This window comes from Lacerta agilis, chromosome 2 (assembly GCF_009819535.1).
Source record: "Lacerta agilis isolate rLacAgi1 chromosome 2, rLacAgi1.pri, whole genome shotgun sequence".
NCBI lineage: Eukaryota > Metazoa > Chordata > Lepidosauria > Squamata > Lacertidae > Lacerta > Lacerta agilis.
The window spans coordinates 36,233,680-36,259,286 of record NC_046313.1 but is presented as its reverse complement, the minus strand read 5'-3'; the positions used below and the strand labels follow the sequence as shown (position 1 = coordinate 36,259,286).

Here is a 25,607-nt window from a genome sequence, read left to right as displayed (position 1 = left end):
AAATCACAAAGAACAAATTCCTCAAGCAACCCTAGTTTTCTTCAGGCAGATGATTCCTTGCTGAATTGCTTTTGTTGCTAGGATTCCCATCTTCCCACTCACATTCAGCTTAAAGCGCCGGTTGCTTTGCCTTCCCTTGATGACATCATTTTGAATGTTTGAAAACTCAAAACATTCTCCCACCCCCACCCCCACCCCAGTAAACCCACATGTTATAATCAGTTTGGTGAAATATATAGGGTTGCATCCAGTGTTGCTGTTCTACTTCCACAATGGAACTTCCTCCTTCTCTCCCCTGCAACCCTCTGTGGACCCTCAAATTCTCTTCCAGAACACTGGGGGATATTCTGGGAGGGGTGAGCTCAGGGAAGGGAGAGGAATTGGAAGCCCCATTCCATAAGTGGAAGATGACTCATGTAGCATTGGATACTCATAGTGTTGAGTTTGGACTGAGAAACCCATATTCAGATGCCCATTCAGCTTTGAAGGTCATTTGACTCTTAAATAACAACACATGAGAATAAAATGGTAGGATGAACAGGACTGCTTCGGGGTAGGGTGAGAGGTGACTAAAAACAAAAACAAAAAAAACCTCCTAATGTTTTTTTCAGATGCAACATACAGAAAATAAACTTCCTTCCCCTCCCCCCCTCCCCAAGAGAGTACAACACAACATGCAAGGAAGAGTGGAATGTATAAACATGCCATTACACAAACTAGATACAAGTATCATTCTGCAGATTCTAATGAGAAGCTGGAGGTGTAACAATGTCTAGCTAGATGCCTCCAGGATGTCCAAAGGCAATAACCATCCCAGTCAGATGTGCGGGGTACAAATTCAACAACAACAACAACAACAACAACAACAACAACAACAACAACCCCTATTTGTTCACACCAGGCAACTTGGGAACATGGAGGAATTGGTTATCATCGCTAATAGCTTGTCTATATACCTCTCCACCATTAATTTGCCTAATATTTTTAGAAGTCATCTAAGCTAGTTCCCAGGGCAGGAATGGGGAACCTGTGACCCTTCAGACATTGTTGGACTCCATCTCCCATCAGCGTCAGCCAGCATAATGATTATGCAGTGTCTGAAATTGTACATCTTTTTTTCCTATACTGAATCTGCGGCCTGGCAATTTTAACTGAATAATTCCTAAGTAATAATTTTATGAGTAAGAAAAATAGCTACCACTTCCATAGCAATTTGAAATAAAGGAAACCATTCCTATTTGCATCTGTGGGAATTATATCATAGCTAAATTACGCTGTTTGGATAGGATATACTACTTACTGATATGTTTGTGGCGCAATGCACATGTAATAGCTACACTGTGCACATAACTGGAGATTTACTTATTGTGTCAGATTTAGCTTATGAAAATGGATGGCATGGTTCCATGGCAATTCAGCCTTGGTGTAGATAATAAAGCATTCAAACAAATGAAAAATGTGTTATGAGTGCTATGAGTAAGTGCAATCTACGTACATCTGTTTTGAGTGTGCCAACTGGCCTTCGTTGCAAGAGACCTTAACCAAACTTTTGCTGTTGAAGCCCAATTCTCCAAAAGTAATTTCAATCTCTCCTCTTTTCTGCATTAGGGATTTGATGCCAAGAACTCTCGATGGGCAGATCACCATGGAGAAAACTCCCAGCTACTTTGTCACCAAGGAAGCCCCGGCTCGCATCTCTGCCATGTCGAAGGGCACCAAGCTCATTGTGGTGGTCAGAGACCCGGTCACCAGAGCCATTTCTGACTACACGCAAACTCTGTCCAAGAAGCCTGACATCCCCACCTTTGAGAGCCTGACCTTCAAAAACAGGACTACGGGCCTCATTGATACCTCCTGGAGTGCCATCCAGATTGGCATTTACGCCAAGCACCTGGAAAACTGGCTCCTGTACTTCCCCATTGGGCAGATCCTCTTTGTCAGTGGGGAGAGGCTGATCAGTGATCCAGCTGGTGAGTTAGGCCGAGTCCAGGACTTTCTGGGTCTCAAGAGGATCATCACGGACAAACACTTCTACTTCAACAAAACCAAGGGTTTCCCATGCCTGAAAAAGGCTGAAGGCAGCAGCAAGCCCCACTGCTTGGGCAAAACCAAGGGGCGGACCCACCCCAACATAGACCAGGAAGTGGTCCAGAGGCTGCGGGAATTCTACAGGCCCTTCAACATGAAGTTCTACCAGATGACTGGACATGACTTTGGCTGGGATTGAGGCTGGGGAAAATAATAATTTAAACAAATAAAAAGGAAAAATATATTTTTGTACATATCAATAGAGAGGGGAAATTAATATTTGTGCTAATGTCTGGTGGTTCAAATTAATATTTTCATTTTGATGCACATATCATGGTTTTCTGTTTTTCTTGTTTTGTTAGTCAGGATTTATAGTATCCACTTCCACAAGGCTGTCCGTTGAGATCTAGCCACTGCGTCCAGTATGGGTTTGCCTCTTTCCAATTTTCCATTTGACATCTTTGAGGTTTTTATGAAGTAATTTGGCACTATTTGTCTATTAATTCTGGGTTCTGTGCCCAGATTTTTAACAAAATGGCATTAGTCGGTCATGTTGGTGACCAAAATAATCAGGTTTAGAAGATATTTTCCTAGTTCTACTGCTCTGGCATGACATGCGGTATGAGACTCAGATGTCAGCCTTATAAAATGATATGTCATAAGAGTCTGGAGTGGGATCCATTTTTATTTCATTTCTTAATTTGAGAGAGACTTTCATGATGTGAATTCAGTAAACAGCTGTTCAGTTTGGGGGCTGTTCAGTTTACAAAATTCTTCACTCCTTTCTTCCTCACCTGACTTCATAAAGACACTACAGCATCCTCTCCAGGCATGTACCCTGATAGTGGCCCAGCACAACCAGGAAGAGAAGGGTTCTCTCTAGCCCAAATACAGCATTATCATTTCCCAAGTTGTAACAACGGTTCTCTGTTTCATCTACTGAACCTAAAGCACACCCTTGGGAATGGGTCATTAGGCATTTACTGAAGAGTGGTGTGAGGCCTTGTCCAAACATATGACTCCAAACCTAGATGTTTTCTCAGAGAAGATCCAATATCCAAACTAATTAAGATAAAGTATCTTCATTATAGTTTGAAAGGCTTTTCAAAGCCTTATCCCTCTACCCCCAACGAACCCACCTGTTGTCTCCATAAAACCTTGTATTAGCTCAGATTTCTCTACCCAGAGCCCAGTGACAGCTGGGATGAGTGGAAGAGTCAACAGTAGGAAGAGAGAAAACTAAGTCATTTTCTCTGTCATCTCCCCCACTTAAGCACAAGGGGTCATGAGGTTACCACTCACTACCTTCAGCCAACCCACTTGGCCTCCTGTCTCTGCTCAGAATGGCTCATCTCTAGCCTTAAGCCCTTTCCTGGCAGTGTCTTGTGCCATAAAACATCTGGGTAAACATTCAATAATCGCCCAAACAAAGAAGGGAAAGTAGTTAATTGGTCACTTGAGAATGTAACATACGACAATGCTGGCTTGCTCCCACTCTCAGCAGTTCTTCTGTCTGAGGGCCTTCTGAAAGCTTGATTCATCCCAGATACAGTGACCAGCTATTGGGGGAAAGTACTCTGTCTGGGGACTCTAAAAGGGAAGGGGACCGTCAGCACTGCCATGGGCTCTGAAATGGAGACTGGTTTACAATAAGAGGCCAAACTGGGTACCAAGTAATACTATGGCCCTCTTTTGACCTGGTTCATCTCCCAAATCCAAAACTACAGCAGTGAATCATTTCCCATTACTGTATTGAAAAACAACAACATAGAGATATTTCAATAAACTTGAAAGCCTATGTCACCTTTAACTAGCTAACAGATATTGATATTGGTGATAATTTCGGCTCATTGTTCCTGATAAGTATTTTCAGCCGTCCATGAATCTGGAAGGGTGACAACTTGTTCCTAATCAGGTTGCACAGCTTTGCAATGTATGAGAAACACCTCTATATCCTAACTATATCCCAGTGTCGTGGTTTGTAATTGGTCTGGCACAACTGATACTCACGGGGACCTGGCAGAACAATATGGGGACTAGGCTGCAATTAGAACTGGAGACCTGGGGTAATTATACTTTGGTGTCTGTTAATATTTGTTAACACTGCAGGTCTCAAACTGCCATCCCTCAGATATCATACCTTGGTGTTTCTGTCACATTTCAAGTTCTATGGGCCAAACTAGAATTGACCTTGGCTGACACATTTCCTTTCATGTGTCTGTCCTGTTTAAATACAAAGTGAAGGATGAAACTCTTCTTTTAACAGTAAAAGAACACATGGGGAAAGAACAGCCAGCCCTCCCTCCATTCTTTTCCCTCCATCCATTGCTCCAATCAGTGTTCTCCACTCCCATCTCCCATCCACTAGAGCAGCCAGCTACAGGGCAACAAGGTGCAGAATGGAAAAGGATTAGGTAGCCCTTTTGCACGTACTCCTTTTATGCAGCACACCAGGGTCATCACTTAAATGTCGCATCACATCTTGTTGGGCCCTAAATTGTCTGTAGTGCATAATCCCTCCCTCTACCTGGCCAATCCCCTTGGCAACACCTCCCAGCCGGGATTGGGCGGCTGCTAGCGTAGGTGGAGTCCACAGGTATCCCAACCTGGGAAGGTTAAGCCTGTCCAACTGCCAGGAGCTGCCACCGTGATTCAAAGGGACCCCTCGCAACCTCGCAACATGCGCACCCCGTTTGATGTGGGGAACACTCATTGGGCCCTAAGTTGTCCTTCTCAGATTTTTTTTTAAGCATCCCAAAGTCTTTTAAAAATATAATCAAACTGATATAGAGCATGTCATATACATTATGTACCTCTTTGTCATGCTATATCCTAGCAAAAGAATTGGGTTTTGTAACTAAATGAAAGCTCTCTTCATTGACAGCAGTGAACACATGACCAGAGGATATGTGGATGAGTTGTTTCACACACCATTTCTTCAATCCAAACATTTTAGAACTCTGCAAAATCAGGATTTTAAAACATGCTTGGAGCCTCAATGAATACAAAAGACTCCATGCTTCAGACAGTTGGGAAGGCAACAAAAATGGTGACAAAGCGGGGCAGATCTAATGTGCTCATTGTGTTTGCTCCTGCCACAGGTTTACTGATGCCACAAGAGGGTTGAAGTTTTTGAAATCTCCAACAGGAAGTAAGACACTGTTTCTTTTTAGATGCTGAGGTAGGTTAGTTTTATAATGACCTAATAACTGGGGATAGCCGAGTTTGTTTCCTGTAGAATTCTCTTGGGCTTCAGTTAGGGTTTCCAGATTAAAACATGACCTCTTTTGATTGGGACACTTTGGAACAGCAATCTCTACACATGACATGGAGCTAACATGTTCTCAAGTGAAATATGACCACATTGCCATTTTACAGAATTGTGATATACAAACAGGTGAGCAGCAAAAGGTTCAGAGAGGTTGTCCAAAGGAGAACTCTCCTGTTTGTTTATGTGTGGGATCATCTTTGTCTAAAACAATTGCAGCTTCCATTCATTTCCAGACAGCTTACAGCAAAGTACCAGCTTGTAGTTTGCAGATCACTTTGTGGCCATTTCCTCTGTTAATACAATGCTGAATTAGGGCCTTGGTGCATATGGGCTTTACTGTGTCCCTGTGGAGTGATATTTCATAATTACTAACCCAAATCAGTTTTGTCTTGAGAAGCGCACACTATAACACTTCTATGCAGACAATCTGAAGGATGCAGCTTGTCAATATTTCTCCAAAGGGTTGTTTCTTGCCAGTATATATACAATGAACTAAAGAAATTTGTACAAAACTAAATTAAAAACCAGATTGTAAAGGAGCCTGTTGAGTGAGTCTTTTACCTCTTAGCACACCTGGTGTAATAAATGCAAATGGATATGGCATTAATTTATATTTTGTGGATTCTATGACTCCTACTCAAGAGCATACTTTCTGAAGTTATTTATTTTAAATAGTTATTGCTTTATCTCTCCTTTTCTATCCAGTATATAAGGTATACCATATAAGGCTGCCAAGAAAGATACCCATTCTTTTTTATTAACAGAAAAGAAATCTTCTTTACTTTGTACATACTATTTTATGTTATTTCTTTGCGTTGTAATCCTCTCATTTCCTCACTTTGATGTTATTTCTGTATGAGCTGAAATACTTTTTAATTTAATTTAAGGCTGAAAAAGCACATGTTTTAATAAACCTTACGGGTATTGAGAGGCACTGTGCTGTCTTTTTTGGCTTTGACACAAAGCATGGGGGAGAGAGATGATGTGAACCTGGGCTATTTCATAGCCATCACAGTTTTAATAAAAAATTCTCTGATGTCTGATTTTCATATACACAGTAAATATGAAGACCCATTTAAATAGAGGGAGTCAATGCTGCAGCCTCAGAATGCTGCAAACTGGCATCATTTTACTTGTGTGATGAGCAGAACCATGGTGTTGATGCTGAAGGCAGATGCCAGTGAGGACTTAGCCCTGCCTTGCCCAACCTAATGCTCTCCAGATGTTTGACTTCCAACTCCCATCAATCTCAGCCAACATGGCCATATTTTCAGGAGTGATGGGAGTTGCAATCCAGCAACATCGTGAGGGCACCAGTTTAGGGAAGCTTGGCTTAGCCGAAGTCATAGAAGAAAGAGATACCAAACAACCAGTTTTTAACAGTCCAACCAGCAAAAATATATTGCAAAATGTGTGAAATGTCAGTAGCATCTTGTTTCCAGATGCCATCAGGCTTCACCCATGCCTGAACAGATCCTGTTAAACACATTGGCTCCACTTCCACCCTCGTCTGTTTGTTTAGAATTCTTATAAAGGGGTACCTCTGGTTACGAACTTAATTCGTTCCGGAGGTCCGTTCTTAACCTGAAACTGTTCTTAACCTGAGGTACCACTTTAGCTAATGGGGCCTCCCGCTGCTGCCGCGCCACCGCTACCCAATTTCTGTTCTCAACCTGAAGCGTTATTTCTGGGTTAGCAGAGTATATAACCTGAAGCGTATGTAACCTGAGGTATCACTGTACCTATATACCATTTTAAATCAGGCTGATTGATGTATACTTCCCGAAAAAGGATGCATCAAAAACAACAAAATCACATGAAGCATACATAATAATTAATAACTATTTCACTCCATTTAAAAGTAGTGCAAGAAATGCCCAGGCAGGAAAAAACAGAGTAAACGTTGTTGTGATACCTATCACTTCATCTGCATTATTTACGCATTCATTCATTTCTTCACAAAGCATTTCTAGACCACTTCATTGTTTAAAAATCTCTAAGGTGTGTACACTATGAGCAAAACACCCCCGAAGTCAATTAAAACAAAAATACAACCAATAAATAGGTTGTACAGACCAATCTTCTGGGGCAAAAGAGAAAATGTGCTACACAAAGTCAGAAAGAGGTGGACCTCATGAATGGTGTTAGTGAGGTTGTGCATTTTCAGGGGCTGCTCAGTTCTTCAAAGGGCTAAGTGTTGATGCTGGCATGCCCACAAATCCAGTGGTTAATGAAGCAGGAATCTAGTGGAACAGAGGAAGCTGCCTTAAATAAATCTAGTCTGTCTGGTGGTCAGTTTCAATTAATACGGTCTCCTCCAGGTATGGGGAACTTGCGGCTCTCCAGCTGTGGTTGGACTACCAACTCCCATCATCCTCAATCTTTGGCCATGGTGGCTGAGGCTGGTGGAATTTGGAGTCCAAGAACATCTGGAGAGTCACAAGTTACCCACCCCAAACTCTCTGCACTGACTGGCAGCAGCTCTGCAAGGTAGGGATTTCTCTAGGTCTACCTAGAGATGCTGGGGATTGGACTGGGGAGCATCTGCATGCAAGGTATGCACTCTACGACCGCCCCGAGGAAGCAGATGGTCACACTTCACTTCCGAAATGTTTCAGCAAAAAGCATATTCAGTGGTTTGGCAATCAAATATCAAATTTTCAGTGTGGTGAGGTAAAATGAGATTTCTGTTTATTTTTTTACTTGCAAAGATTAAATCCCAAGAAAATACACTCCCGTACCTCGGAACATTCTATTAAATTCCTGCCGTTTCATATAAATCTTTATCCTTGGACAGAAAAACATCCTATTACTTTTCCTGAGCTTCTGCATTTTGTCTTTTAATTATTGCTATCCAGAGTTCATAATGTAGGCTCAGCATTCCTCCCAGGTAATATTTATCTAGATTTGGACTGAAGGACTTGAGCTTATAATGCAAACATAAGAAATCCTCATTAAGGCTTTGGGGAGGAAGGGACTTGACTGGATACAGTAAAACCGGGGGGGGGGAGGAGTTTTAGTAAGGAAGATTTTTTTTTTTCCTCTTCTCTCTTTTTCAACATCCTCCATTTTCAAAACTGGCCCCAGACATTTTGCTGCCTGAGGCAGAAGAGCAAATAGCATCACTTCTCCTAAAGCATGAATCATCATACCCAAGAAAGACCTTGGGGTGTTTGATACATGAGAAAGAAAAATCCCACTAGTGCCTCTCCCTGGGAGAAAATAACAAAAACAAAACAACAGAAAATGTAACCATTTGCTGCCCTCAAAATCATCTGTCTGAGGCAGTCACTCTGTCTAATGGTAGGTCCATCCCTGACCATTTTATGTATGGTTATATTAATACAAAAATGATGGCCTTCTTAGACTTTAGGAATGCCATTCTTAAAGTTCTTATGCCACCAGTGTTTGTGAACTCAGGTTCTTCCCTGGACTTAAGCAAATCATTGTTTCTCACCATAAGTTCCTTGTGGCAAATTGAGAACAAGAGTGTACCAACATTTCCCCCATGATTTATAGTTTTCCTCCCTCCAGGATGAGATTGCTTCTGATCTTTCCTTCTGAGCTTCCCTTCAGTGTGTGTGAGAGGGAGGGGGGATTTTTCTCTAAGATACCATATCAAAGGGTGTGTTGTTTATCACCCTACATTGCCCCTTCCCCCAACAGGAGAATTTCTAGAGGCAATTTGCCCAGCAGAAAGAGAAGAACAGATTACAGGAGCAGCAGACCAAGAAATACAACAACCACATACTCCCTACCTCCCAGCCAGTGTGGTGTAGTGGTTAAGAGCGGTAGACTCTTAATATGGTGAACCGGGTTCGCGTCTCCACTCCTCCAAATGCAGCTGCTGGGTGACCTTGGGCTAGTCACACTTCTTTGAAGTCTCTCAGCCCCACTCACCTCACAGAGTGTTTGTTGTGGGGGAGGAAGGGAAAGGAGAACGTTAGCCACTTTGAGACTCCTTCAGGTAGTGATAAAGCAGGATATCAAATCCAAACTCCTCTTCTTCTTCTTCTTCTTCTTCTTCTTCTTCTTCTTCTTCTTCTTCTTCTTCCTCTCAGCCACCAAGTAGAACAGCAGAGCCTTTGAGATTAGAAGCTAGGATGGTACAGATGGAGGCACCCTGTGTGCAAATATTAGATGGGTCCTGGCCACAAACCACTGCCCAGATCTCATGCCTCCCTTGCCCTGAAGTATTACAATAGGCATCCCCACTTTATTCCTCCTCGAAGGTCTGGGTGCAGCACAATAGTGCATCTCTGTGACTTGGCTAAAGCATCAGGAAACCTTCAGGCTGTGGTTTCTTGTAATGAAATCCTCTGAGTGATTCACATTTTTTAACACCATTCAGCAATGCTATGTTTCAGATGAAATGTAGTGACTCCCCTGCCTTTCTTGTAAATAGAGGGGAAGATATGCAGGAACCCCCAAACTGCCTCACAAAGATCCCGAGCCTTATAATCTTTGAATTAACAACCTACCTTTTTTATTTGCTTCCAATTTGCTATCATAAACCCCATCTGTTTCCCTTGGCAGCTCCCTCACCACATAAAAATGCAGCACTGCGATGATGCCTGTGGCTTATGGATCCAAAGCCAGGATCTTAAGGGAGAAAGATGATGGGAGCACATTAAAGATTCTCTTTCTGAGGAAAAAGGCTGCAAACTATGTCTGATGAGGTAGGTAAAATTAGTTGGAGGATCTACCCAGTACAAAGAGTTCCTCTCTGTGTACTTTGCAGCACTCTTAAGGATTATCTGTCAGCAAACCACACGGGCTTCAGACCCAAACATTTGAGCTTAGGAAGGGAATGCTTTTTTGTGTGTGTGTGTGTGGCACCAGTTGGAGTCACTTTATGCTATGACACATACCAAAGCCTTGATGCCTCACATTACATTAAATTAGGGTGGTCCTAATTTAGAGAAGACTGTACTTTGCTTCAAGAGTGGGCATCTTATGACCTTATGAATGTTGTTGGTCTACAATTCACATTATCCCTGACCATTCCTAGTTATGTGAATTGCTAGCTGCAGTGTGTGGATTCATCCAGTTTGGGACCATGGCAGGAGCTAAGGGTTAAAGCACTGCTACAGTCCCCCCGTGGCCTCTGTTTCTTTCTCTGTTAACATCACAAAATTGCCAGCTGCATGAATAACATCAAATTCAGTTTGGCCCTTAAGTTGTATTCTCTTTGAAGACTGCATAGCGCATGATCAAGAAGGTCCAGGATTGGGGGGGGGAGGGGAAGAAGGGACAAAGTAGTCAGCCCAAGAGTGAGGGGAAAACCAATCTCTAATATCTGCTTCTGCTTGATGTTGTATTATCAAAGTTTTGATAAAAGGATGAATCAGGCATTTGAAAACATACATAAAGAACTCCCCAGGCTCAGAGAGCCACCATAAATTAAACAGCACCCTGTTTAGTTTTGCCTCTCTGTATTCTTCCAATACTGCCATTTCCTCCAGTGAATTATAGCCATGGGAAACAGAGCTACATGTTGGCTACCAGTTATTTTAGCCTGTGGCAAGCCAGCAATAAGAACATATAAGCACTGTTGGATCAGACCAAAGGCCTGCCATCTAGTATTCTTTTTCCCACAGTGGCCAATCAGATGCCTATGGGAAGCCCACAAGCAGGAGATGAGGGCTGCTCTTCCCCAGAGACTAGTATTCTGAGGTATGGAGTATCTTATTCTGGAGGCAGCATCATGACTAGTAATAACCACTGATAGCCATATCCTCCAGTCATTTTCTAATCTGTTTGTAATGCCATCTAAGTTGGTGGGCCATCACCCTATCTTGTGGTAGAGAATTTTATAGTTTTAACTATGCACTGAGTGAGAAAGTACTTCCTTCTCCTGGCATGTTCAGCTGCCAATGTCTGCAGAGTTTGGTTTCTTGGCATACCACTGGAGGGAAAAATCACCTTTGTAGTGTGCCAACAGCCAAATCCAATGCATGCCAGCAGATGTGCACGAGTGACAAGCCAAAGACTGAAGCAGCTGGAGCCAACCTGGGCAAGATATATATTTTTTTCCTATGGCCACAACATACTGAAGTGATCGTGAGAGGAACAGGGCACAGCGGAGCCAAGGGAGTTGCTCACATACCGGGACGCATGAATCATGTGGCTTTCGCCGTGTAGGTCTGGCTCACACAACTTGCAACTTGCCAAGCTGAGCATCGACCACCAGGCAAGGGACCCAATAAACCAATTTTGAATAGCTCCCTGGGACTTCTCGGACACGTGGCAGCCCCACTTTACAAGGCTGATGGGCTGCGTTTGGACATCAGTTCTGCATACCTAATTCAGGCTGGCTTTGACAATGCCCTCGAAGGAGCTCTCTACACTTTTGTCCCTGTCGGCAGCGTGAGTCAGCTTGACCTGCATTTGCAACTGGATGCGGGAAACCATTATGGTGCAAGTCCCATAGACTGCAAAATGAGCAGAGCATGATAAGATGCTAAATAGTTTATTACAGTTGTGAACATGGGAAGGAAAGGGGATGGGGTTGAGATGACATTCAAAATACAAATACAATAGGCCTTGTGTGAAGTGGAAAAAGCAGGCTAGAACATACAGTCCAGAGATGAATATTCCATCAGCACTTAAGCATAGCATTGGCACTGAATATTAAAACAATGAATAATAAAAACAGGCAGCTATCAAGGCTGTGCATCACATGTAAACTTCTGTGAAACATTCAGCAAAGTACCAAAGAGCTGATCCTTCAGCTTCACCCATACTTGCTCCTTTCAAATATGCATTACATTACAGTTTCAAACCACTTGCGAGGTAAGGTGTTGAGGGAAGGAAACAGGATCCAAACTCATGTGGGAAATGGTCACCACTTAAAAAGTGCCATTGCTAACTAATTTGCAGCATCTGACCTCAAGCATGGTTCAAACACAATATCACAGTAGCGAGGACAAGAATGTGGAGTCACCGTCCCACAAGTGAACAACGCATGTGCATGCAGAGCATACAAAGCTGTAGGAGGGAGTATAAAGACCTCCATTGTCCCTTTCAAGCCACTTTGATGCACCCCTTCAGGAAAAAAAATGGGTTATGGTATCTGCCACTCCCCAACTCCCTCTGGTGACATGGAGAGACATTCTCCAGGCTCTTTGGTCTCTGTGTTTAGACTCACTTCACCCTGAAATGTGCCGACATGGAACAGCAATGTCAGGAGGCCATGAATAAAAGCTTTCATCAGCTGTCACTTCCCATTACAGCAGGCATGACATGGAAATGCACTCGCAGTGGCCTTGGTGGTTTGGGAATTCTGTCAGGGCCTCGCAAAGGGGACTTTTCCATTGCCTACCAAGAAACAAAGTAATTGGCTTTCATTTTTCCTTTTGCTCCATTGATCCTTTCAAATTTTAGCCAATCATCTTGGCTCATGGGAAGTCAAGCTTTCTGACTTGAGCTAACTCAGCCTCCTTCCTCTGTCCTGCTGCACAGAGGGTTTTTCTGAAGGGACGGATGGAGGCATTCACAAACCTCAAGCAGTCGTTTCTGGAGTAGACCTACAGATTCCAATCCCAGTAGGCTCCATACAGCCTCCTTGGCTGAGCTTTGTAAGCTTTTGCAAAAAGAGCTTCCAGAAGAGATACCGAGAGCTAAGGTCCAGTCTGCTTGGAATGAGCAAGAAAAATCCCCTGGTACTTGCTGTCAGAGTATTAGTTTGACCCTTTATCCCAAGAGCGCTCTGCTCTATTTTTTTTTCCAGCATACCAGCTGTCCACCTGGATGCCAGCACCAACCCACTAAAAGCTCTCTTCTTTACAGCTTTATGGAGTTTGGAAGTTTCGGAGTGAACATTACATGGTTGGCTACGTTTTATTTTATTTTTCTGCCCTGCTTCAAATGCCTTGGTTTCTTACTTAAAAAAACAAAAACCCTCCACAAATAAAAGAGTTTTTAAGTGTTTCTATTTTAAAAAATAGAATCGACTCAACAACAAAAATACAAATACAATGAGTTTTGCTTTATGTACTATGCACATCATTCATGCACATCATTTCTCCATTTTTCAAGGGCAGCTTTTCTATTCTGTACGAAGTCATTATAATTAAGCTGTATATGCATAGCATTTATCAAAGGGGTGGGGGAGAAACAGCAGCGCATTTCTAGGACTGAAATAAATAACTAAATACTGTGAATTCACAACCACCTGCCCCACAATATAAATAATCAACTCACACTTTGGAGGACCTCAAAAACTCAACATCATAATCATTCCGAAATGTAAGTTGTCCCCGCAAAACCAGAGTTACAAATATAGTTACATCTGCGGAACTGAATATATATGATATAGTCAAATAAGAGGGATGCGGGCAAAGAGCTTCATGGGGCACCTTGAGTTTCTAGGTGTGAAAATTGGCAACAGAGTTTCCATAAGTTGTGATCATTCCTGATCACAACCTACAACCATGTATAATGGATTCCACTGGCCTTCAATAAACCAGCAGTAACACAAAATATCAGTATATTGCTAGTTATTACTGTGTAGAAGAGTGAGGTTTAGACCCTTCTCTTTGGAAACCGCGACCTCCTTTTCATCCAGCAAGCTTGAGGTTAAAGCTTGCAACAATCAGTATGTTGTAGAGAGCCAGTGAGGGAGCGGGTGGCGCTGTGATCTAAACCACTGAGCCTCTTGGGCTTAGAATTATAGAATCATAGAATCATAGAGTTGGAAGAGACCACAAGGGCCATCCAGTCCAACCCCCTGCCAAGCAGGAAACACCATCAAAGCATGCCTGACAGATGGCTGTCAAGCCTCTGCTTAAAGACCTCCAAAGAAGGAGACTCCACCACACTCCTTGGCAGCAAATTCCACTGTCGAACAGCTCTTAATGTCAGGAAGTTCTTCCTAATGTTTAGGTGGAATCTTCTTTCTTGTAGTTTGAATCCATTGCCCCGTGTCCGCTTCTCTGGAGCAGCAGAAAACAACCTTTTGCCCTCCTCTATATGACATCCTTTTATATACTTGAACATGGCTATCAGATCACCCCTTAACCTTCTCTTCTTGCTTATCGGGAGGTTGGCAGTTTGAATCCCCGTGACGTGGTGAGCTCCCGTTGCTCTGTCCCAGCTCCTGCCAACCTAGCAGTTGGAAAGCACAACAGTGCAAGTAGATAAATAGGTACCACTGCAGTGGGAAGGTAAACGGCATTTCCGTGCGCTCTGGTTTCCATCACGGTGTTCCGTTGCACCAGAAGCGGTTTAGTCATGCTGGCTACATGACCTGGAAAGCTGTCTGTGGACAAATGCCAGCTCCTTCGGCCTGAAAAGCAAGATGAGTGCCGCAACCCCATAGTAGTCACCTTTGACTGAACTTAACTGTCCAGGGGTCCTTTACCTTTACCTTTTACCTAGAGAGCCAGTATGGTGTAGCAGTGGTTAGTGTGTCAGACTAGCAGCTGGGCAACCATGTTTCAGATCCCCGCTCAGCCATAAAACTCATGGGGTCACCTTGGACAGCCACTGTCTCTCCTCAGGTTGCTTTGAGAATGAAATGGGAAGAGGGGAGAGTCACAGACACTACCATGATCTCCTTGGAGGGAAGGCGATTTACAGATTTTAAAAACCTTTAAGCAAGAAAGGTCATCATGGGAAGTCTCATTTTCTAACTTGAAAAGGTTTCATCCTCATTACAGGTCTTTAAAAGGAATAACAATTGAATTGCAAAGTTATTTATGGAAAATATATTAGACAACTGCATCTTGAATGTACAGCAAGCAGGAGCTTGTGTCTGTGAGACAAGTGTTTCTAACCCACAAGATATTTGAAATCTGGATGTTATATTGCTGTTTTGCATCATAAATAAAAGAGACACCTTTTGCCTTCTCATTCTGCTCTTACAAGAGCAAACAATGAGGAACTCCTCAGAACACATCAGCCAAGGGCTTCACCATTTGCCTCAGCGGATCCCTCCACAGCAAAATGCACCTCACTAATGAGGTTGAGAAATGAAGAAAGGGAATAAACCATGTTGGCTGTAAGTGTTCAGCTCAAAGGTTCACAGGCCACTCCTGGGGAATCAAAATGCTTCTGTCTTGTATATTTGTGGTGGGCTCTGGGTGCTTAGATCACTTGCTAAAATATCAGAGGAAGATTCCTTCTTTGAACAAATGCCTATGTTTGTAGTAGTAAACCAGCATCACTGCAACCAATCAAATGAAAACAGAGTTGTTGTTGTCCCCGAGATAGTATTCTTAGACTTCTGTGTCCTCTTGGATCAAAAGCTGCTGCTCTGGAAGTACATGGGTTCTGGGTGAATAAATAAGAACAGGCTGTAGGTAACAGTAAACAAACTGGCATTAGGCAAAGCAAAAAGCACGGCAACAGCAATGGAGTAATGAAAATGAAAAGATGTATCCACATTCTGTGCAACAAACACCATTGTTGTATGTACATCAGTGTTATGACAGAGTTTCCCACAGCAAACACAAAAGAGTAGACAATATACTCATGTCCTAGCCAATCAGGGGTTCTGGCTTTATAAGCTGCTTTATAAATAAGTGGGTAAGTAGTATGTGAAGTCTTCTTCTACTACTACTACTAGGTCTTCTTCCCAAATAAATTGGGAAGATATATGGGGACATATATCTGTGTATATGAAGGAGAGACAGCATGTCAGAATTTGGCCAGACCCTTAAGTTTGTTAAACTCCCTATGTGCATACAGTAATTTGGCTCTGCTGAAAATTAGCAATTTTGCTTTCAGGACAGCTGAGAGAGACAGACAAATTTGCACACATCCACATAGCCCATAAGCCAAAATACACCACAGCCAATATACACCCCAGCCATTGTCTTTGCAGACTTGGATGTCTCCTTGTATAATCTGTTTCAAAGGATAGTATTCCAAAGAAGTGCCATGATAAGCCATGAGCACACATTATTATGATCATCTGCCCATTGATCAAAGGCTAAAAGTACACATGGTTGGGCTTCTTACAACTAGATGATCCCAGATACTTATGAAGGTTGCAAAAGATTGAGGTCTGCAGCCTTTATCTTCATAAGTTCAGAATGAGCCAGATCTCTGTCTATTATCTATAACATACCAGCTGCTTCTCTGTAGCTACTCTTTTGTTCTTGTGAATAAAAACCTCAAATATGTAAACTAATCATCTCTGTGCAGATGGGTATCAGAGATGTGGAAAAGTTCTTGTCCTCCATTTGTTGCATGAGATGACCAACATTGCTTTCTTCTGTTTCTGAATGATAGGAATTCTGGGGTTTTCGTAGTGCTTCAGGAAGAACCTTTGAAGATCCAAAACCTTTCTATCTATCAAGAGGGCTAGCAAGTTAGCAACACCAGAGTGCTAAGGGGAAATTTGTTTTGGTTGCTCTGCAAAACTATTTATCTGGACAAGTCCTAAGGATAACCACTGCAGAATGATCTTGGAGAAATCCTGCTATAGTTGCATAAAGTGGTGAAGACTGAACTCTGCAGGAGTTTATGTCGCCTAATTTCAGTTCCTCATTCCACTGAACACACTCGTATCAGATCCAGAATGTTACACATATGTTCACTCTTGAAAGAGTTTTGTGACTTGCCAGAATTGCTGGGTTGTATGTGGTATGTAGAATTCAGCAGAGGTGGAACCCAAACAATTCTGAAGGGTAGGTTTTTGTGAGGCCCTCTCTTTTCAATAGTTTGCAAACTTGGCAACCAATGAGCTAAATTGGCTGTTCCCCTGTAGCAGCTGGACAATCAATGGAACGCTCTGCCAGAACTCTCCTTTAAATAATTGGAAGATCAGCATCTCATACTCTTTCCTCCTTGGAGGTTTGCTGTTGTCTTTTGCAAGACCAGAGACCAGCAGGAAGGATGCAGGATCTTTCCAGACAATCCATTCTCATGCAACTCATGGGTGACTGCTTCTCATTTGTTGCATGGAAACATACAAGTCACTCATTTTTTGTATGAGAAAAATAAGTGTTTTTGTTTCAGGAATACCATGTTTTTCTATCTCTAAAGCCATAGTGTATTCTGTCTGGCAAATGGGAACTATGGTACCCTCCCCCAACAAACCCAATACAATTCAGTGCAGGGATGAACAACCTGTGGCTCTACAGATGTCATTGGATGACTCCCATAATCCCTGACTATAGACTATCCTGGCTGGAGCTGATAAGATTCGGAGTCCAATAACATATTGAAGGCCACAAGTTTCCAATCCCTGATGTTATCTATAGTTCTGTCTCAAAGGCCCTTAGTGCATAGTATCTATGGCATTCCTGATGATGAATGTACTGTAACTTCACCACATTCCCTTGGCCCATCGTGCCATTCTGTGATCCTTGTACAGAACATGCAAAGAAAGGGAAATTGAGTAGGCTAAACAAAAAGTGTGTATAATGCCACTGGCAATTTCTCTCTCTCTCTCTCTCTCTCTCTCTCTCTCTCTCTCTCTCTCTCTCTCTCTCCCTTACATGTAAACACAAAATCTTTTAACTTAGACAGTGATCAACTTTACAAATTTATCTGAAGTGCAGTCACTGCCACATTCAGCTGGTATCATTCCTTGCTCACATCTAAAAGAGAAGCTGACTTGGGGCAAATATGCAGACCACATATACTTACAGCCTGGACCAATTACCCTTTTGAAGCACCCCTTTGAACATTGAAAGAACAGTAGCCAGCCTGAGACAGAAGTGACTGTGTCCATTCAGCTGGCTTTGTGTCTTCTGTTAAGTCTGAGATTCTTGAAAGGTTACCCTCATGGAATGGAAGCTGTGACTCTTGCCAGGTTATGGTGTTTAAATGACCTGTTGGGAAGGTGTGCCATCCTTTGAGAAAGACCCACCTGAATCCAAACAGCCCTGGCTCACATGGTTAGGCTATTTAAATATTATCCCAGCTATAGGCGAGTTATTCATTAAAAAGTATTTCCTACATAGATGTTTAAGGGTCTCTGTAGTGGCTGTTTAACTGAGCTTTATGCTGAGTTGAAAATGGTAAGAATTTACTTCAGATTTTACAATGAAAATAGTCTGCATATATCAGGCGACCTGATATATGTGTGCAATGGGTTGCACAGCACAGTCTTCTCTCCCCTTTAAGGTGGGGTGGGGGAACCTGTGGTCCTCCAGATGTTGAGGACCATTGGTCCTGCTGGCTGAGGCTGGTGGGATTTGTCCTCTAACAACATCTGTAAGACCACATAAATTCGCTGTCACTACTGTAAGGAAAACTACCCTCCTGCTTCCTGTTACATATACTGCTCAGGTCATATTACTACTGCCTTTGCATCAAGATTTGCAAACCTAACCTGCAACGGTCAAAACTAGAATAGGATAAGCAGCACACTCTGAATCTATCACCAGAATAAGGCCTCAGATAAGCCCAAAGCTGTGGTATTTGAATGAGACAATGCCATATTCTACCTCACTCAACCTGGATCAAAGGTCTCTTTTGACTTTAAATCGGAGGAGGAGAGGATTTGTTGTTTGTCCTGGGCTGGCAAATCTGGCTTCAAACAAATAATTTTCTAACCTCCAAACTGCTTTCCTTTCTACACAGCATTCTGCTCACATCCCTTTGAGTGACCCTAACAGTTGCACAGGTTCCACATGCTTTCGTTAGCAGTGGGGGGCCACGAACACTTTTCCATGCTCTCAGTCAGCCTACATTTCCTTTGCTCAGCTGGACTTAACTCTAGTTCACTGGTGGACCTGATTCTGCCCCCTTGTCTTTATTCAGACCTTCCCTTGCTGTGTTGCTGTGTTGCTAAGCAGTCTGAGGAGGATGCAAAACAACATCCCACCACAGGCTCCTGCTCGGTCCTCTCTGCTTCATTTTGCCTGCAGGCACAATCCCTTGCTCTGTTGGGCTCTTGCGTTTCGCAAGCTCCTTTGCAGATGCTGTTTGTCAAAAGGTTCATTTAGAGGCAGCCTAGCTTTGATTCAGTTGTTTATACACACAGTCTCTTATTTCTGTGTACTTCCTGGCCAATATGTCTGCCTCTGTTTACCTAGCAAGATGCTGCCATGGATTTCACTCAGGGCTCACCTCTGCCTAATGCTTTCATCTCTATTTACACATAAAGTCATGATTACAAAGTCAGAAATGGGGCTTGCCCGATGTTATCTTGAAGTTATAACAGCAGATACCGAACACTGATGAAAGAGAACATGACAAAGTCATTGCTTGGTGCTCAAAGGAGGGCTAGTCAATCAATTCTATTTGAAATAGATGCCCCTAAGAACTCTCTTTTTGATTGAAATGGGCATTGGGGGTTGTCTTTTTCTTTTTCTTTTTTTGAGGCCCATGTTTTCTCATCCTTTTCCATCCCTTTGAAAGAGATAATGCTGAGATGCGCAGGGTGAAAAAGAAAAGAATAGGAACTCCCCGGGGTATTAAAAAATAAAAACGAATAATGCAGTAATGCCAAATCTCGTGAGTTATGTAAGTGAGAAAGAAGGTGGGGGACAACAGATTAGGATATGTCCTTTGATGACTGGCATATCAAGGCCTACACTTCAGGTGATGTCAAGTTCTTCCTTTGCCATGCAGTAACAAGAATTATGAATTATGAAGAGATATTTATTTACTAAGCTTATATGTATTATAACACAAGTGTTGAATAGCATTATCATATTTTATCAAAACTGAATTCTACATATCGAGTGTTACCCAACTAAATCATAATCTGGGTGGACCCATTGAAATCAATGTGCTTAAATTCATTAAGTCCATTGATTTAACGGATCTACTCTGAGAACGGCTAATGTTGGATGTCACCATATATATTCATTATAATGCAACATTTTCCTTGGAAGAAAATTAGCAGTGTAATCCTACGCATTTCTCTTTAAAAGTAAGGCCCATTGAGTTCAGTGGTGCTTACTCCCAGGATTTAGGATTGAAGCCTAAATAAATTTTATTTATTGAGCTGTTCAAAAAAAAATCATCTGCTCTGCAATGTTTCTATTTCCAGGTTAGTGGATACATCATAATAAAGAGATTTTTTTTTAAAGGCAAAACAACAGATAAAACATTAAAACAGTGAAGCCAATAAAAGCATTAATGCATAACAGCAGCTGCAGAGAAAACCCACTCAAACAATAATTTGAAAGGCCTGGGAAAAGGCCCCCTAATACATGCATTTTTGTATATACTATTTGGTTGCAGAACTGTGTCACAAAATTCAGAGAAGTGTGCATTTCGGAGGATCATTGCGTTTCAGTTCACGTATTGATTTGAAAATTGTGAATTAGGTGATTTATTATTAAAATGTGTGGGAATACGTTTCGGCGCCTCCCGCGCGCGCAGCCGCCGTGCTGATCCTTCCATGCTGCCGCGCGCAGGAGGAAGAAGAGGAGAGAAAGAAGATCCGGCCAGGATCACGGAGCTGGAGTCAAGATGCCTCCGCTCCAAGAAAAGCGCGCCAGGAAGCCTCTAGATTATCGGTTCTTGAGGCTGTTTCCCGCCCGGAAGGGCTTGTTATGCTGAGTTGTTATTGGTTAATGTTATGCTGATGACGTTGTACGAATACCTAATAAATAGCCCCTGCCTCTGTTCGAGGCAACGAAGAGAACGGAGAGCTCACTCGCTACCATTGAGTGCACTTGTACTAAAGACTGCAGTCTCTTTTATTTTCAGCCACCTTCTGCTGCTTCGGCCGCCTCTGCTACTTTAACTGCCTTTCGCTTCTTCAGCCCTGAACCTTCTACAATTCCTCCAAATCCTCACGACCTGCAATCCCTCACCATCACCATTCCTACTGAGGTATTATGCAGAATCCAGACAGTGGCTCCCATGCTTGCACAACCTTTGCCTTTTCCATAGTATCAAAACTACTTTTTCCCCAGGTCCAAGCTAGGTGTGGTATTAAATGCACTGGAGGAGGAAGGGATTAGTGTCAGGACCATACAATATGGCAAGGGGGCTTAAATTCCTTCACCATCCCTGGTCCCAATGGAAATTGCCTCTTGAAGCTGCTATTAGCCCAGGAGGGAAGGTTCTATTGTCCTCCCTTTCTCCTGCAGCTGTTATTTAAGAGGCTGAAACTAGATGTGTTAAATGTAATGTCATGGCTATTTTAGCTTTCAACTGCAAAGAAATTGTTTGGATACATTTGAATGCCACTTTTTGCCTCATGGTCCCTTCCAGCTCTTTAATTCAATGGTGATGATGATGATGATCTGAAAATGTTCCATAGGATAGCAGTCCTTACAGCAGGCATGGATATTTGTGGCCTCAGTGTGGGGTTCAGGAGGTCCTAGCCAGCCCTACTGAAATTCCTCAGGTGTCCGTAAAGGCCCAGATCATGCAAGATGCAAGAGGACTTATTTATTGGAAGGGCAATCTACTGTATATTAATTGAGTCCTATCGTATGAAAACACTCCAGACATCATTCCCTCCATCAGTTTAAATTAACCGTTTTAGCCAATTGGTATTTTTTTTAAAGTGAAAAATATTTAACACATTAAAAAACCACTTACAGTTATAGGGGGAGGTAGGGTGCTAATTAGCAGGTGACAAATATAAATGAGTAAAACCATTAAACATAACCATGTGAGAAATGTTCCTTTTCACAGTTTAGAGCAGGGAGAAGAATTACATGTAACATCTTTTACAACTTTCTCTCAGGGCTCTTCCTGTCCCCCACCTCCCCAGTACTGAGGTCTAAATTGAAAATAACATGGGTCAGAAAAATTGAGTGAATTTGCATATTTGATTTTCACATGGCTACCATCATTGGCATAACACTTGCTTGAATATGATGAATGGTAGACTGTGCTGCTGGGGCATCTTGTCTGGTGTTAGATGATCTGTCACCTGTGAATGATGTCTTTTCAGATGTCCTGAATGTTCAGTCATGGAAAGTCTTCACTCAGAAGCATACTCCACTGATAAGAAAAAAAGGGGGGGAGGTTGTTATGGTTTGGGGTTTAATAGACTGTACGTCACATGAAGCACCTGATATTCAAATAGGATGCTCAGAATACCTGACGTTGCCTAATAACTGGATCAGTCCACACAATCCATTCTAAATGCATGTGGTGCTCCCCTAGTATCCTGAAGGACTGACCTGACTGAGGGAAGGTGAGGTAGAGTCATCATATGGGTGGCTGGCAGGGAGTGATTTCCACAACAGACACATTTCTCCTCCACTGTGATCACACAAGCCACTTCCAAGGAGCAGAGGCTGAATGCATGGAGATCCTGGTTCACATAGGACATTGGTTCTAGGGGTGTTATTATGAAAATAGTGTGTGTTTCAATAAGGCTCATGCAGGGAAAATCTTAATGGGGGCCAACACATGGAGACAAAAGTGGTAATGGAACCAGCTCACAGAGAATCGGGTAAGGAATCCACTTCTCAGTACCATGAGCTGACATTAGACATTCTGTAAGCTTTGAAAACATCATGCACGTAAAGTTATTTTAGATCACGTGGCTTACTATCAGAGCTCTGAAGTGCTTTTCACAAAGTCAAGCAAGCCATAATGCACACCATCACTCTATGGTCAGGATCTCCCACATTGGCCTTTGTTTAAGTAAATATAGCTGCCTAACATGGCTGTTTTGCAAATCCGAGAAATGGGGTGCTTAGCATAAACATAAACCTAAAACAACCATATGGGTTTGCTAATTACCTTTTAAAACAACTTTTTAAATGTACAGGAGATCCTGATCATGGATTTCGTGTGCCATATTTGATTTAAGGAGGTGTTTAAGCTACTTAAAGTAAGTAAGTATTGGGTGGAGGGAGGAAAGGAAACGGAATAGCTACAAAGTGTGTCCTTATTCTGCAGCAACCTATATGACACCACAGCCTTTGCTGCACTGCTTTGAAATGCCATTGCTATGGGTTGTTGCCAAAGCCAGCACAGTATACAGATTAGAGTAACTTTCCCCAAATTGGTGCCTACAACTTTCATCTTCCTTACCATTGGCCATGATGCCTAGGGGTGACTAGAGCTAGGGTCCTACAACATCTACACAGGGCACCAGGTTGGGGGGAAGGATGCAATCTGATCTTCAAGGTATCTCTGCACCAGAAGGTGAAAGTACATTATAGGGCTTGGGTGTCATTCTGTTTTGTTCTGTTTTTATTGTGCAATTCCTACTGTAGCATCTGGCACAGGCTACTCTGGTAACAGACGGTTAATGTAAAAGAACATTTGTTCAGAACCAATGTCAGCATCTCTGTGTTGTTTTAGCCTATCCTGACTGCCTCTCTATTGGGTTATAGAGCAACCACAGAGTGGTATACGGCAGTTTATTTTAATAACACATAAAACCAAACACACAATCCCCAGTGAAAAGCAATCAGAGCACTCACCATTCAGGTGGAAATATGATCTTTCCGTTAGGTTGCTACCAAGTGCTGGTGAAAGTGGACATCCTCGGAATGAACTTCGCTGAAAACTCATTGGATCCCAGCTAATAAGTTCCTAATGTTAGTTTGTGGGACTGGAGACGTTTATCATATGACAACTCAGCTGCTCCTTCAACTTACCATCTCGGCCTCAACTCCAGTTCCCCCACATGCCCTTGGTTTGAAATCAAGCCCTTTCCCATCAACCATAGGATTTCCCTAGGGCTCTTCCATGCCTTGCTTAAATCTTTCTAACTGATGGCAATTTTGACCTGCAGGAGAACAGGAAGTGCCCTCCAAATTCCTTTTTGGCCCTTGTACAATCTATTAAGGTGCTTAAGCTGCTCTTTTACTCATAAAACATTTTTTTTAGTCAAATGCAAACTTTGGAACTGGAAAAAAAATCCCAACATGATTAATTATCCTGAAATAGGCCATTTATAGCATGAACTCCATAAAATGGAATGCATGATTTAAGGCACTCTCCAAGAATGTCCTGTTTTTCATTCCTTTGCAATCAGAAGCTAAATCTTTGTCGTTCTCTCCCATGAACGAGATGGAAATGGTTTAATATTCTGCCTTGCTTTAAATTATACACATCACATTTATAACGGGACATAGCCCATTTTGTTGCCAAAGCCTGCTCAGTTGGATCATCTATTAAAGTGTATTTATTTTTATGACAAACAAGAAAAATGACAAAATAGCTACTGAGCTCTTGTTAATGAAGACCAAATGTGTCCCTGGGCACCATTCATATTACCTTCATTTGTACAGTAGCTAAGATAACTTCCGCCTTCTCAGAAGTAGCCCAATACCTATGATGGCCCAAGAAAAAGAACTGGATTTTATAAATGAACACATGAAGTTGCCTCATATTGAGTCAGACTATTGGTCCATCTAGCCAGGGAACCAGAGTGAGAAACTGATGGCCTCTAGGTGTTATTGGACTCCAACTCCCATCAGCCCAAGTCAGTATGACCAGCTTCCATCCCCTCTGACCATTGGCCAAGCGTACTGGGGTAGAGTGCCAGACTAAGACCTGGAAGACCAGGATTCAAATTAGGGTTGCCATATTTCAAAAAGTGAAAATCCCGACAGAAAGGTTGGTTGTTGTTGTTTTTCAAAATCTCAAAAAAATGAAATTTTCGACATTGCCTGCATGGGTTGCCATACATCCAGATTTTCACAGAAGTTAAAGCGATTTCTGCCGGGACACTGTTTCCGACAGCCTCTCAGCCTAACCTACCTCATAGGATTGTTGTGAGGATAAAATGGGGGAGGAGGAGAACCATCTACACACCTTGTACACCAATCTGGTCTGAAACATTGTGCTTGCAAATGGAGTAGATATGAGAGCCAGAATCTTGGTTCAGACTATCATTAACCTGCTATACACAGGCTGCTGGAGAAGCCTGTGTAATAATTGCATCCTGAGGAAAATAAGCTAATAATTGTGCCTGGTTGAACTTTTTCCTTTGGATTTCACAGGTGAAGGGCTATTTGTTAAGCAAAATGTGAGGGTGAAACCGAGGAAGGCAGTAAGCGCTTCAAATGGCTCATTAGTTACTTCAGTTTCTCATCAGACCATGGCTGTATGCAAACCTAGAACCCTCAGTTCTGTTTAGGGAGGCTTTTAATGTTTAATAGATTATTGCATTTTAATGTTCTGTTGGAAGCTGCCCAGAGTGGCTGGGGAAACCCAGCCAGATGGGCGGGGTATAAATAAATTATTATTATTATTATTATTATTATTATTATTATTATTATTATTATTAGTGAGTCACATACCTGGCAAGAAGAAGCATTCATCAGAGGGCAGGCCGGCCTGGGGTTATAGTATAGAGGATTGGACTTCTGCATCTTTGATAGTTGTGCAGAGAGGATTTCAGCAGGTGTACCTTCTCATACAAGATATGCCTACTGACACATCTATTAAAAGTGCAGGGGGCTCTCCTCTT

General features: G+C 42.4%; 1 protein-coding gene across 1 annotated transcript in view; it reads left to right on the top strand.

Annotated features, from left to right (window-relative positions):
• Positions 1 to 2,692, top strand: part of LOC117041127 (heparan sulfate glucosamine 3-O-sulfotransferase 3A1-like) — a 64,877-nt gene extending 62,185 nt beyond the window's left edge. The window contains exon 2 of the mRNA XM_033139524.1: positions 1,609 to 2,692. Coding sequence (XP_032995415.1) covers positions 1,609 to 2,227 — 619 coding nt within the window. The 3' untranslated portion in view covers positions 2,228 to 2,692. The remainder of the gene's footprint in view (positions 1 to 1,608) is intronic.
• Positions 2,693 to 25,607: the final 22,915 nt, after the last annotated feature.